This window comes from Oryzias latipes, chromosome 1, assembly GCF_002234675.1.
Source record: "Oryzias latipes chromosome 1, ASM223467v1".
NCBI classification, from domain to species: domain Eukaryota; kingdom Metazoa; phylum Chordata; class Actinopteri; order Beloniformes; family Adrianichthyidae; genus Oryzias; species Oryzias latipes.
Genome location: NC_019859.2, coordinates 8,351,829 through 8,367,214, shown reverse-complemented (window position 1 = coordinate 8,367,214; position 15,386 = coordinate 8,351,829). Strand labels below are relative to the sequence as shown.

General features: G+C 42.6%; 1 protein-coding gene across 8 annotated transcripts in view; it reads right to left on the bottom strand.

Annotated features, from left to right (window-relative positions):
• aiolos (zinc finger protein Helios) overlaps positions 1-15,386 on the bottom strand; it is a 44,739-nt gene that overhangs the window by 11,190 nt on the left and 18,163 nt on the right. For 3 of the 8 annotated variants that reach the window (XM_020713052.2, XM_020713021.2, XM_023955123.1), the window contains 5 exons: positions 14,876-14,938; positions 4,074-4,175; positions 3,366-3,431; positions 2,397-2,504; positions 632-1,009 (listed from right to left, as the gene is read on the bottom strand). In XM_020713052.2, the coding sequence (XP_020568711.1) occupies positions 632-1,009; positions 2,397-2,504; positions 3,366-3,431; positions 4,074-4,175; positions 14,876-14,921 (700 nt within the window). In that variant the 5' untranslated portion in view covers positions 14,922-14,938. Of the gene's footprint in view, positions 1-631; positions 1,010-2,396; positions 2,505-3,365; positions 3,432-4,073; positions 4,325-14,875; positions 14,939-15,386 lie in introns of all 8 variants that reach the window. The other 5 variants (XM_020713240.2, XM_020713209.2, XM_020713073.2 and 2 more) reach the window with 4 other exon arrangements.

Genomic DNA, 15,386 nt, shown 5'->3' with positions numbered 1-15,386 from the left:
GACAATTTTTCATGGAATATTTTGTTTAGTCAGACACTCCACAGACTGAAGATACAAATACCTTTAGCTTTCACAGTCTGGAGAAAAAGTGAGAACCTTTGTGGACCTTTGCGCTTTCATCGCCATGAATTGCAAGTCAAGAGAATCAAACACCATCGTTGAAAAGAGGAAGTATCCATTGCGATTATTAGAAAACAGTGTGGTCATGACTCAGAAAACATGCAATAAGGAATATCTCTCTTGGTTTCAAAAAACCTGTGGTGCAAATGTATGTTTTTATCGTGAAAACGGGCGAACCGCAGCCTGTCACGCTGGCCTCACAAGTCTGAGATGTGAGACACGGTCAGTGGGTTTTAACAGCTAAGTTTGCTCGTTCCTCTGCAGAGTGACGGCAAGGGATGTCGGCCAGCATTCCTCGTGACGTTAAACGGAGGAATTCGTGACCTTGTTTCGCTGCTCGCGTCAGCTCTTTGTCAGTCGACCACCACAGAGAGATTTTCCGTCCCGAAACTGAGCACTTATCTGTCTCTGCCATCACATCACCCGCCGCCCGCTTGTGCTTGTTATTGTACTGTGACAGTAGACATGTCAGTCACTCGTATAGCGACTGGACTGAGTTTCCTGTGCTTACCCGTGTGGCTGCGCTTGTGCACGAGCAGCACGTTAATGCTGATGCAGGACAGGCCACAGATGTCGCAGCTTAGCTTGCCTTGCGACTGAACGCGGGGAGGCCCGGCCTCAGTGACGTGGGAGGGCTCAGTCGCGGGGTTGGGCAGGTTAGGGTCTTCGTAGCGCGAGTAGTCCACCAGCGACAGGTCCTCCGGGTTGTTTAGGGAGTCCCCCTCTTCATCCCCTTCCATGTCCTGCTCTTCATCGTTGTCCTCCTCCATCCTCTCCTCGTCAAACTCCTCCTCGCTGCCTCCCTCCACTTCCTCCTTTGGTAAAACCTTCGCCTCTTTCCCATAGCCCTCATCACCTTCTGTCTCCTCGGCTTCAGTTTTTATCACTCCTGAATAGAATCAGACAACAAAAAATTCATGAATCATTTCCAAAAAAGGAGCTGAAGGCCACTGAGCCCTCCACCAGCTAAAACCCGTCTTCACTTCCACATTTTAATTTTTAATATTTGCACAAGCACAGCTCCAAAACATGTGGAGCTGAATTTGGGCCAGGGCTGAGTGTCAAAAAGAAGATGTGCAGTCCATATGACTGGGAAGCGTTTCCTCTGAAACCACAGAAACCATAATCAGAGTAGAAGGGAGCCACCTGACAATTCTTCAACTGCTCTGAAAGAGCTGTTTCCGAACGGCTGCTGACGACGCAAAAGATCGTCACCGATCAAAACTCATCCGCTAATTCCCTCACTGTGTCTTCATGTAGGGTAGAAAGTAGGACTTGGACAGATGCATGTTCACTGGTGTGCAGTCCCTAGCGCCGCCTTGCAGGACCTCTCACCTAGCCGGTTGAGTGTGAACCAACCCCCCCCTCATCGTTCAGTTCCATCCAGAAACCACACTGTGGTCTCAGCGGTGGCAGATGATGAGCTGAAGAGCAGTATATGTATTGTGGAGGGCGTTTAGAGGTGCTATGGAAACTTTGCACACAGAGATCCGAGAGGCCCGATATAGAGTCCAGGGTCTTAGAGCAGAGAACCACAGGCTGTGCAGCAGCTGCAGAGCAGGGTTAGGGGTTGCTTTATAAAGCAAACCCGGTGGGGTAAATTATGGCGAAAAAAAATCCACCAGCACGTTACAGTCTTTCGGTTTTTAGAGCATCTTTAAAAAGCTCGGATGGTTTGAATATCGATCGCTCATCTCATGAACTGAGTTTCTTTACTCCCTTCCGATGTTTGAATTAACACAAAACTTGATTAGTTAGTGTAGTTTAGGGGGTTTAGCAGCGGTCTGCCAATCAATCAATCAGCTTTCAGGTTGAGCCTCAACTTCTAACCAGAATTTTTGTTAAATGTTGTGTAAAGTAATGAACAAATAAAACATGTTTTTCTTTCTTATTTTGTGCAGCATCCACAATTGTCAAATCAAAAGTGCAGCAATTAAGTCATAAAAAGCGCAGACATTTTGGCTAAAGTGCAAAGCAAAACAGAAAACTATTTTCCAACTTGTGAGTGTGTGTACCTGTATTCATGCCCTTTAGAGGACTTGTGAGAAGTTGTACAACATTTGGTGATGTTTCTTGTTGTGGGGACACTAAGCCAGTTCTTTATAGCATTTAAGTCATTGTTGATGGTTAACACTTGGTTTAAAGGTTGGTCTTAGATTTAGGTCAAAGTCAGAGGTAAACACACAATTTTGGGTGGTTTTTGGTATGGCAGATGGCATGACTTCACAACTGCATGAAGACGAGAATGTGTGTGTGTGTGTGTTTGGGATACATACGTGCATCTGAAACTTTTTCATCACAATGCAATCCATTCTCATTTATCGAGTTCGCCTGCTTCTCCTTTTCCTCCTCTTGTTGCTTCAACTCTGCATCCCTGGGAGCTTCTAGAAAGTGACAAACAGACTTAAAAGCTAGTCTTTTTCTTCTTGCAAAACACAAGCTCAAAAGAATTGACTGTTGGTATGTCTTGAGAATTTTGCATGGATAAATTGTAAACGTGATGCCAACAACACTCTTGATTGGTGTGGATGTCGGGATTAGATGTTCAAGAAAATATATTATTTTCCCTATACACTAAGTTCAATAAAAGTGCACAAAAATCACAAAGGATCTTGATCTTCAAATGTATTTTGTGCAAAAAATATTCAGAAAGTTTCAAAAGCCAAAGCAGAAATGAAAACTGTTTGTTTCGAGTACTGAGACAAAAACATTTTAACTCTAGACAGTCTGTACCTTATACCCTATGAGCAGCTTTAACCAGAATTACTTATTTTCGTGGACAGATGGGTTTATGTCCCAGGTTTTGGACAAAAGAGGGCATTGAGTCCTGTGATACCAATAAAAACAGCAAAAATCAAGAATGGCACTATGTGTGGGTGGGAAAGCATCACCAGTGCAGAGGTGACTATTTAAATTTTAAATTTTGTTGCACCATATTCTACTTGTTAGTTTAGCGGGGACATATCTAGTCTCAGTCTGCAGGAGAGCCATATGGAGACTGGTTCCTCTAAAAATGGCAGATCATTTTTATGGCCCAAATATTTTAAAGTGTAACTGAAGGCCTGAATGATGGTAAAATGCAGGTTTCTCCTTATTTAAGAGTCTATGGTTTTTTGCACGCAGCTTGCATCCTAGAAGGAAATTTTTTTCAGGAAAACAAGGTTTACTATGTCTACCTTTTTGCAACAATTGAAAACAATCTTTTTTTTTAAGGGATTAACTTGGCAAAGAAATCGAACACTCACCCATCCCGTTTCCTTCCTGGGATGCAACTTTAGGATACGTCTCTGTGTTCATGCTGATAAGTATCTCTGCAAAGAGGAATTACGACAGTGTGTGTCAAAGCCGGAATACAGCGTTTGGTGCTTTTGCCTTCAAGTGCATAAACAGAAAAACGCATCTCTAATATTCACTTTCTATAAACTGAAGAAAAGTTTTATTTTTTTTATTTCTGCAGGGCTCGTAAAGAGTTCAACTACAAGCAATATCTGTGTGTCGCTGTTCCCTTCCATTGAACAGTGTAAAAACAGACATGTTTAAAATGTCAAACAGGGTAACAGCCCACGGTTGATTGCTCTACCCTGATTCTACATTTAGCCCTGTGAGAACGAGGTGATACGTGCCGCTCATCTATTTCCTGCTGGGTTTGCTCAATGGAGCAAAAACATCCCAAAGTTTGCGTTAATAATGATTCGTTTTCTCTTCTTTCTTTACTTTTATTGTGCTCAAAAAGTTTCCCAAAGTAGAAAAACTATACTACGACAGTTATGAAATGTATAAACTACTTAGACGAATAGTATCATCCTTTGTGGAGGAGAACACGGCGACAGGAAATTTTATTACAGACTGAGGAGCTCAAGTCTACATGCTGCACATATTTCCCGAAAATTATTATTATTATTTATTTTAATCAGATTTAAATTAAAATAGAAAGAATGATGAAGGACTCCCACCTGCTTGATGCTCAGTTGCCACAGGAGATTCCACACTCCGCCGCTGGACGCCCTCTGAATATGGAATACAGGCTGCGTGAGTTCTGAGCGCTGGAGAGATCCCTTAAAGGAACAGGAACTCATTTTGAGCGAGGTGGAGCAACATCTCAGCTTCATCTGCGGCAGACGGCCCAGAGAGTCACAGCTACTAGGACTGCCGCTCACGCTTGTTTCTCTGAGTCTGAAGAGCTTTAGGCGCCGTGTCTTTAGGACTGAAACACAAAAGTGATGATGGGTTTGACAGCACTTTGGGGGCTCCACATGGTCTTTGGTTTAGTTCAGTTTCAGCTCCATGACTCCATCTTGTGGCCAAGCTAGGATGAGCGAATGAATGGTTTCAATTGAATGTATTTATCTAAGCTTTTCAAATAACTTTGTTTTTTGAAGACTAATGTCTGTATAAAGTCTATTTGCAAATCAAGGAAATGTTCTTCTGAGCAGCAGAACTTGGCTTTGGACTGAATTTAAATACACACTCCAAAGAAAATTGTGTTTTTGGTGTTTTTAAACATGTCCTTGTAGCTTTTTTCTCATGATGAAGGACACAAATAAAAGGAATAAAGCTCGAAATTGAATTTAGTGAGTATTTCTTTTTTCAAATTGTTGTGAATCAGGAGCAGATGAAAAAAGGCTATCTGAAAAAGCTTGTAGCAGTGACATTGGTGCTACAGGCTCCGTTCCATTCTGATATATCCACTTGCAGACAAATAGATCCATGCACGTCTTCGTTTCCTCGTCTGAGCTGCTATCTGGATCAAAACTGTACGTTTGGATGAATCCAATATTGCTGGCCATTTTTGTTGCACGGCTAATGTTAGGTTGGGCGTGTGAAGAGCTTCTGTGCCAACACTCCTGCCCACATCTCAAAGGGCGAATTTCTGATGAACTCCTGCAGAGACTTGACTTGGACTTGACCCTCTAAAACAGGGGTGTCAAACTCCAGGCCTTGAGGGCCGGCCTCCTGCTGGTTTTCCAGGCCTGATCTGCTGCTGATTACCTGGATCAGGTGTGTTTAGCCACTTATCGGACACACCTGCTCTAAAACTTGTAATTTGACTTAAACTGTTGCTGTGAGACTTGGATTTGCCCCTCTAAGATTTGGACTTCCCCCTTCAGTAACACAGACGTAATTTGGACAGTAGGTGAAAAACTAACTAAGACTTTAACCTTGACTTGAGCTGTCCCATTTATGCATTGAGATCTGAGAGACTAAAAGACTTAATTCTTGACTTGAACATGTTCCTTAAAGACTTGAGACTTGACTTTTACATTTGATTTTCTTCGCACAAACCTAAGACAACTCTGGCTTTGCTTTCTAACTCATAAGATATGACCTGGACTAGATCAGATACATGACTGACGTGGAATGGTCTATTTTGGGCTTGACTTTGACCATAGTTCAAAAACATCAAACCGTTAGTGACTTGAGAGTTGAGTAGGACTAGTACTTGTTGCTTAGAATGTGAAATTTAGAAAGACTTGAATGTGGAACGTGGGCTTTAACCCTTTGTCCGTAAGATTTCTAAATTGATTTATATCATAGTTTGAAGAACACGGGTATGACTTGGTCTTAAAAACACGATGGTTAACTTAGACATGACTTGCCAAGAATGAAGTGCTGACATAGACCTGTTCCTTTAGGACTTGAGACATGACCTCCTGTAGTTAGACTTGACTTAAAATCTAAGACATCTGTAGACTCGTAAGACTCAAGACCTGGACCTGAACTTTTACCCCTTGAGACTCATTCTGTTTTCAAAAACTGGAGACTAAGCATTTAAAAAATTTATCAAGTGCATTTGTCTGATTTGACTCATTGCATTTGATATTAAATCTTAAAGGGGTGCTGATTCGGTGAAACTAAACATTTGTTCTTAAAAATATCTTCAAAGATCTTTACTCGTTCTGTTAGCAGATTTTCTGTTCATTTTCCAAAAGAAAATTTGCAGTATTTAAAATGCATTTTTTTAAAGTAAAGTCAGGTATTAACCCTTGTGCTATCTTAGATGACCCCACCCTTACATTGACGTGTTCTTCCTACCATGACAAAGGTGGATAAAGGTGGAAAGATTTCATGTAATCCATGGACACCAGTGAAGATCACAAATCATTGAAGAAAAAATATGGGATTACATATCTGCCAATAACTAAAAGGGCGTAAAGACAACTAAGCGGGCATATTTAGAAACTGAGTGAGTGAACATTAAAACCGTGATGGTGCAATTCTAACCAAGCGACCCCGTATTTTACAACTGAACGGCTGCAATCCCAACTGAGCAGTGATCCTGCTTGGTCAATTCTCTTTTGCGCCCTCACCTGGATTTACGCTCAGTGTTAAGGGGGTGTGTTTTTCACTTGGGTGCGGTATTCATGGGTGTGTTTTTCACTTGGGGACATGAACCTTTGGGCGGTGGCTAGACGTGGCTAGATGTTGATATTGATATTGCTTGTTGCTTGACACCAGCTTGGAGCCAGTCTAGAATGGAGAAGTAAGACACCTCCTTCCCTCCACTAGTCTGAGGGTTCACCTTGGGCAAGTGATAGCACCCTCTTGCCCCCCCACCTAGGGTTACAGCTGAAACAAAAAGTCTGGCCAACGGTGTACAATGGCGGAAGAGGATACAAATCCCAACGGCTAGACAGCGGATGAGCCAGCACTGCAGTGCCGACGCGGCCACCAAGGGTGTTGCAGAACCTTATCCGGGTCTGCTCCAGCCATCGGATGCAGTTGGCTGCATGTGTGCAGACTGTCTTGGTTCGTCCTTGCCTCTGTACTTTTGCTACCAACGGAGAGGGTACTAGCAGTACTGGGCAAGCTACTAGTTCCTATAAGTGCCCAAGCTAGGAGAGGAGTGGAAAAGCCCTGTGGCGATGGAGTGAGGGCACACCGGCAGGTCTGATGAACTGGAAGCCGCAGCATGATCTCTGCACACAGGCGGTTGGAGTGTGATGGCCGTGCTTTTGCTGACGAACGACAGCATTGCAAGGTAGCTGCTCCAATGACAAGGCAGCCCTGTTTAGGGATGCACTGCCTGCCCTAGTACAGGGAAGGTCCTAGAAAAGGTGGACTAAAAATTGCTCGTTCATACAATCCTGGCTGGCAAACCGCGGTCGGCGGGAATCCACAACAGCGGTACAAAAACCACTAATCTTGTGCTGGCATCATGGAATGTCAGAACCCTACTGGACAACCATGATCGACCTGAAAGAAGAACAGCTCTCATTTCACGTGAACTGGAACGCTACAAGATTGACATAGCAGCATTACAAGAAACTCGCTTCTCTAATCAGGGCCAACTCAGAGAACATTTTCATACATTCTACTGGTCTGGCAAACCATCAGGTGAAAAAAGAGAAGCAGGGGTTGGCTTTGCAATTTCAAATCGACTTGTAAAAGATCTTGAGTCACTACCAACTGGAAAGAACGACCGTTTGATATCATTAAGAATTCATATTGGTCAAAGAAGATATCTCACACTGATCTCAGCCTATGCACCAACAATGACCAACAACGATGATGTTAAAGAGCTCTTTTATCACTCACTAGACAGCTTGCTCTCTGAGACTCCTGCTGCAGACAAGCTCATACTATTAGGAGACTTTAATGCAAGAGTAGGAAAGGAACATGAAGCATGGCCCCAAACGTTGGGAAAATTTGGAAGAGGGAAAATGAATTCAAATGGCGAAATGCTCCTGACAAAGTGTTCTGAACACGAACTGGCTATCACAAATACATTCTTTAACTTCCCAGACAAGTGGTACCACTCCTGGAATCATCCAAGATCCAAGCACCCAACTCTACTGGATTACATCATTACAAGAAAGTGTGATATGAGGGACTTTCGTAGCACCAGAGCTATGAGGGGAGCCGAGTGCTCTACTGATCATTTCATGATCCGCTCCAAATGTAACATCAAACTAAAACCTCCACCTATGAAGAAGAAAGGATCAACCCCCCCCAAGAAACTGAACGTAGTGAAGTTGAAGAAACAAAGTGAGAAGGACAAGCTTGTAACTGTGATCAATGAAAATCTCTTAACACCACCAACTGGTACTTGTGAAGAACAGTGGCAAGCCTTGAAGAAAACAGTGTATAGTGCGGCATCAGGCGTGCTTGGCAAACCCACTAGGAAACATGCAGACTGGTTTGATGAATCAAACGAAGAAATTATGGAACTTATCAACAAGAAGAATATGCTGTTCCACAAGACACTAGCTCCTAGATGTACTAGAACAACAAAAAGCAAATACAAGACCGTAAAATCTGAGCTCCAAAGGAAACTGCGGCAAATGAAAAATGTATGGTGGACCAAGAAAGCAGATGGAATCCAGAGCCTTGCAGACCGAAATGACTCCAAAGCCTTCTTTGCATCACTGAAGGAAGTGTATGGTCCGAAGGGTGCCTGCTTGGACCCAGTGAAGAGTATTGATGGCAGCGTGCTCCACACAGACAAAAGCAAGATCATGGAGAGATGGAGAGAGCACTTCAGCCTCCTGCTGAATCCAGAGACCACCGTTGATGATGTTGCTGTCAGCAACATTCCACAACTACCGGTCAGGTATCACATGGATACACCACCAACCACAGAAGAGCTTGACAAGGCCATTAAGAGAACAAAATGTGGGAAAGCTGCAGGACCAGATGGTATACCATCGGAGGTCTGGAAATATGGTGGACCAGCTTTGACAAAACACCTGTTGCAGCTATTCCGCAACATCTGGTCAACAACAACAGCAGAAGTCCCTCAAGATTTCAAGGATGCAATCATCGTGACTATTTATAAAAGAAAAGGAGACCGTGCAGAATGTGGAAACCACAGGGGAATTTCACTTCTTTCAGTAGCGGCTAAGATACTTGCCAAAATTCTTCAATTTAGATTACAGACTCTTGCTGAAGACATCCTTCCTGAGAGTCAGTGTGGCTTCAGAGCCAACAGATCTACTCATGATATGATATTCACACTGCGACAACTGCAAGAAAAGTGTGCTGAACAACGCCAACCACTAATTGTCACCTTTGTGGACTTCAGCAAGGCTTTTGACACGGTTCACAGAGAGACCCTATGGAAACTACTGAGTCGTTACGGTTGCCCACAAACCTTTATTAGAGTGTTACGTAGTTTTCATGATGGTATGACTGCTAGTATCCGCTGTGGTGATAGTTGTTCAGACGCATTCAGTGTGGGACATGGTGTGAAGCAAGGATGTGTTCTTGCACCAACCTTATTCAATATTTTTCTTACTGCAGTCCTACAAAGCATGCCAGAAGAACTTGGTGACCTCTTTATTAGAACCAGAAGCGATGGAGATCTTTTCAATCTTAGGCGCCTGAAAGCAAAGAACAAGACACGGGAACTACTGATACAGGAGTTGCTCTTTGCAGATGATTCAGCACTTGTAACTCAAAGTCTTCAGGCCATGCAAGAGCTACTGACAGCCTTTGCTGAAGATTCCGCAAGATTTGGACTAACAATCAACATCAAGAAAACAGAAGTCCTAATCCAAGACACCCATAATGCAAAGCTAAACCCACGAACAGTGCTCCTGAATGGTACTCCACTGGCTGAAGTAGACAAGTTCTCTTACCTGGGAAGTACTATCTCCAATAGTGGAAGTATAGACACAGAAATATCAAAAAGAATTCAATCTGCAGCGTCAGCCTTCGGAAAATTGAGAAGTCGTCTGTGGGACCAGAGAGGAATCCACCTGAAAACCAAGATAAAAGTCTACAGAGCCATCATAATGCCAACACTTCTGTACAGCTCTGAAACTTGGACCACCTACAAACGCCATATTAAGAGTCTTTATAAAGTACAGCAGAGACATCTCCGACAACTAATGAACATCTCATGGAAATATAATGTATCAAACCTCGAGGTACTGAATAGGGCAGAAATGCCGAGTGTTGAAGAAATGCTCACCACATGTCAACTAAGGTGGGCAGGGCATGTTATACGCATGGAAGACACCAGACTACCAAAAGCTGTTTTCTTTGGAGAATTGAAAGAAGGAGCAAGAAAAGTTGGAGCCCCGCTACTACGCTTTAAAGACGTATTCAAGAGACACCTGAAGAACATAAATCAATATGACAACTGGAAGGGAAAAGCTGAAGACCGTGTGACATGGAGGAGGGTGGTGACCGGCGCTGCTGCTGCTATCAGGGAACGAAATGTTCAGCTATCGTTAAAAAGAAGGCAGCGTAGACTAGAACCAGCACCTCCACCCACTGAAGCGACCTACAGGTGTGAAACCTGCGACAGGACATTCAAGACAGCAATTGGGATGTCCTCCCACATACGCTATAGGCACAAGCTCCTCCCCGCGTCATCGTCGACATCGACGGACTGCTAAAGAAGAAGAAGAGAGAAGTTTGTCACTTGGGGACATGAACCTTTCTCGTTGATCTAATTAGCTAAAATTTGCATGTCAAGCAGCGGGGCGGGACTTTCATTTGGGGCTTTAAACAGAAAAGAAACGGTAGCTGTAACGTGGATTAAAAGCATTAAACGGTCACTGGGGGGGGCACGAACAAGTTTGACACAAAGAGCCAACATTTCTAACTGTGATAGTCAAAGAGCCACACCACACACTGACCTGCCAGACACACACAAACACACAAAGCTATGTTATTTCCCATAACCCCCTCCTCTCCTTACATAACAACAGAGCTGGATTAAACGCGCCGTTTCAGTTTTGAGTGTTTTTTCTGTATTTAACGTTGACAAATACCGGTGAAACGTGCACGCTGGTGTGTGTTTGAAGAGGCAGCGAGCGCAAAACTGAGTTGGTTGTGATTTATTTTTTAAGTCATCAATCAGCATTTAAAAATCATCAAAGTCCTCATTTTCTGTATCTGAAATGAACAGCTGGGCTACATTTCTATCAAACACGCCGGCTTCCCTTTCCTCAACCTCAGAGTCCGTCTCTTTGCCGTGCGGCTCCAAACAACAGTGAAAGCAGACACCTCAGGCCAAGTTTTAGTACTGCAGTCCCAAAGTGTGGCTTAACTCGCCGGCGCTGCGTCCCTGACTAAAGGGGGAGGATGGACAGCTTTTCATTGTCATCTGCTGGAAGTTGCAGCGCTCAGCCTCGAGTCGATCTTCCAACACAGGTCTTTCCTTTTCCGCGGAAACTCAGCTGCTGCTGCTCCGTCTTGTCGGAGTTGGTTTTCCAGCGTCTTCACTTGTGAACCATGGATTCATTATTTTAAATTCTCTGGCAGCTGAGGTTCGATAAGTTAGAAAGATCTTCACAGATTCGGACTTCCTGCTTCAATAACTCTTCTAAAAAACGTTCAAATCTGTCAGCAAGTATCTCAATCATTTTGTATTAACACAGAGAGTGAACTACAAAAGCATTTTTAAAGAAAAAAGATTGTTTTTTTTGCCTTTTAATCAGAATTGTTCGCTTCAAGCTGTGAATGCAGACATGCAGCAGCCGGCTGTCAAGGGACCGTCAACAAAGTGCAAACTCTGTGAACTGTGAAACACCACAGTGTAAAAATCAATAATCTCACCATAAAAAAATCATAAAATTATTATAAAGCATATTCTTGTTACAATGCATATTTTGTAGGAAAGTCCATCTTTATTTTATCTTGTTGCATATACTTTTTCAAGTTTTAATACATATGAATCATGACTAAAGTTATCAGTAACTTGACATGACCTTATTGTCATACTAAAATAAAGAATATGTCAATAGTTCACTTTGTTTATTTTTAGGAATTTTTCATATTTACAAATGGATCCGATTTGGTCATAAATCATCAATATCTCTGAAGATGCTACAATTTTTTGCATAATCTTTATTGTAGTAGGAAAATAAGGTCATGATTAGTCAGTACAGGAAGTTTTGTGTCAGTAACTACAGCGTCTTCAAAGCTATTGAGCATTTTTGACCAAATCTGATCAATATTTGAATACGAAAAATTCCTTACAATAAACAACGTGAATTATTACATAATCTTTATTGCAGTAGGACAATAAGGTCATGATAAGTCAGTACAGGAGGTTTGGTGACAGAAGCTTTAGGATCTTCAGAGCTATTGTGCATTTATGTTATGATTCATATCTTTATTAAATTTTAAAAACTATAAGCAATAATATAGAGGTTGACTTTCAAACAAAATTTAGTATAATAATAATGTAGCATGACTATAGTGACGAGTCTTCATTACCAGTTCATATAAATATAGACATGTAATCGCTTTTTAAAAGTTTACTGATTTTTACAGAATGCTGTTTCACAGGGTACGCACTTTGTTGACGGTCCCTTAGCAGCCGGCTCGCTGCTCTGTTTACATTCCCAGCTTGAAACGAACAATTCTGATTAACAGGCAATAAAAACGATCTTTTTCTTTAAAAATTCTTTTGTAGTTCACTCTCTGTGTTAATACAAAAGGATTGAGATACTTGCTGACACATTTGAACGTTTATCAGAAGTTATTGAAGCAGGAAGTCCGAATCTGTGAAGATCTAATTTAACCGAACTGCAGCTGCTCTATTCCCGTGTTCCTCCGCGTAGCTGATAGCTTGCAGTTTAAACTCTGCCTCATAATCGTGTCTCTTTGCATTATCTGCACCTTTGTACTATGGGGGGGGGGGTCTTCTTTCACATCCTCTCCTCTCTCCGTACCGTTCTCATGCTGTTCTCTCCTAGAACCTCTTTAACGAAGTCACACAACAACACATTAGGGCTGCTCTGTACATTTTGGAGAAAATGTAAGACTTTCACCTTATGGTTGTGAAAGTACTGAACATAGAAAATATGATAAAAGACAGAGAGTGACATGCAGCTCAAGAGCCGCCTGTTAACCCCCCCTGCACTGAAAAATGAATCCCACCCCTCTGCCTCGCCGATAAGACATGCAAATTTTAGCCATCAGATCATCAGATCAACCAGAAAGGTTGACACACCCCTGAACACCGCCCCACAAGTGACAAAAACGCCCCCTTAACACTGAGCGTAAATCCAGGTGAGCGCGCAAAAAGGATCTGAATGCGCAAGATCCCTGTTCAGTTAGGATTGCGCCAGCGCGGTTGTAAGGTTCACTCGCTCACTTCCTAAATACGCCCGCTTAGTTGTCTTTACGCCCTTTCAATTTATGGCAGATATGTAATTCCATAAAAAAAAGTTCAGCGCACTGTCTAGTGGGTCTAGATGACCTCACTCCCAATGTCAAAGTGCCTAGGATAGCACAAGGGTTAAATTGACTAGAAATCTGACAAAAATACTGAGCAAAATTCTGAGTTTTTGCTGTGTTGGCTTTAGATTTGACTTTTTTTTTGGACTTGGGTGCCTTGTAAAGAGTTAAGACACAACTTGAACTTATTACAGACTTGGACTTTTCCTCTTTCACCTAAGATCAAGGTCTTGACTAAACTTTTCTATTTAAGACTTGATGCAAGTTAAAAAAAGATTTAGACTGGACTAGGGCGTGCTTACTCTTGGTTTAGAATGTAGCTCAAATGTAGATATTGACTTGTCCCTTTAGGATTTGTGACTTGACTTGTAGCCTAAAGACTTTAGGTATTGAGTCTTGACTCTTTAGGATTTAAGTAAGACTTTACTTTAACAACCTGATATTCATTCCAGACTTACCCTGCTCATACTTTAAAGGTTGTTTTGGACTTGTCCCTTTAAAAATGAGATTTGAATTTCACAAAGAAGAATTGTCCCTTTAGGATTTGTGACTTGACTTGTAGCCTAAAGACTTTAGATATTGAGTCTTGACTCTTTAGGATTTAAGTAAGACTTTACTTTAACAACCTGATATTCATTCCAGACTTAACCTGCTCATACTTTAAAGGTTGTTTTGGACTTGTCCCTTTAAAAATGAGATTTGAATTTCACAAAGAAGACTAGAAATGTGACCAGGGTTCATAAATCTACTGCTTTTGTTGCATCTTCCAGGTGTGGGGCCCAAAGCACTGGCACCAATACCTAAAGAGGTCCTCCACATAGAGGAGAGAATTGACTTAGACTTAGAAGTGTGATTAAGACAAATACATTACTTAGATGGAAAAGCTGTTTTTATGAAAAAAGAAAATAGTCTGAAAGTTAAGATTTGATGAGGACACCAAACCCCTGACTCTGTGAGGGTTTTGTTTGGTTTTTGGTCATTTTCTGAGTTGCCCTCAGTCACACTGGTTCAAGGTTCATTATGATCCACAGCTGTCGTCATTTTAGTTAATTGCCCTCAGCCTATTTAAGTGTCTGATTTTCAGGTCATCTGCTCTGTTGTGTCATCTTTTTTGTTGCTCCATGGGTTTTGTCTTTTTCCAGTTTATTTAATTATAATTTTTTTCTGTCACCATGCTTGGTCTTCTGCATTTTGGGCCCTCTACCACCAGCCCTGACAGACTCAAATCTGGAAACTATTCCACCCATCATTGCTCGTCCTCCTGATCTTTCTTCTGGTTTGTACATGTGTGCTTAACAACTTGAAAAACTAAAGGATCTGTAGGGGTCAAATGTTTTGATGAGCAGGAAAACCCCACACACAGTTCATTAACACAAGCAGCTACACGCAGTACATCATTACACTGTTAACCTCTGAGTAATCCATCCTGTGAATCCCAGCTTTCCCAGAACCAGTCAACCAGCTCGTAAATGACAAGCAATAAAACTGCAGGTCGTCCAGGACGGTCAACTCATTCCCTTCTTCCCTGGCCATCAAAGCCAAGTAATCTAAATCTGGGATCTAAACCTCAAGTCAAGGCTTGTCTGGTTGCGATGGCGAGGTAATCTCTCGCACCCACCTGAGGAGCGGTGTGTGGCCTTGCGGGGCTGCTTCCTACGGCCCATGGCAACCAGCCATCAGCCTGGAGAAAAAAGCAGCAAGAACGCAGGCTTACAAAGGCATTACAATTCATGCTGGGTTTCCATGGCAAAACAGAGGCAAAAGAACACGTGGGGGGGGGACTGAGACTTTAACCAATGCAAGCTTTGGTTCAAGAGCTGGGTCGAGGAGAGCTCTCACGAACAGAAACATGCACGTACAATAAACCATCCTGGCTGTGCGGGGTTGTTACAACATATTCCCTCATTGGGGGGGCTTTTTGGAGTCCGTGGGGGCTGGGTGCAGACATTAGAAGACAGTGTGTCAGTTTGTTTGCTTTTCACAGCAAAGACAATGGGACCGATCGGACACATGCGTGCACACGCCAGCCGGCCGGTCAGAGTTTTAATGAGGACAGAATGCAAACATGAGGCGGAGCTGTTTTTTCTGCGCACAAGTTAAGAGTCTCTGAGTGTGGGAGAGCCCTGGAG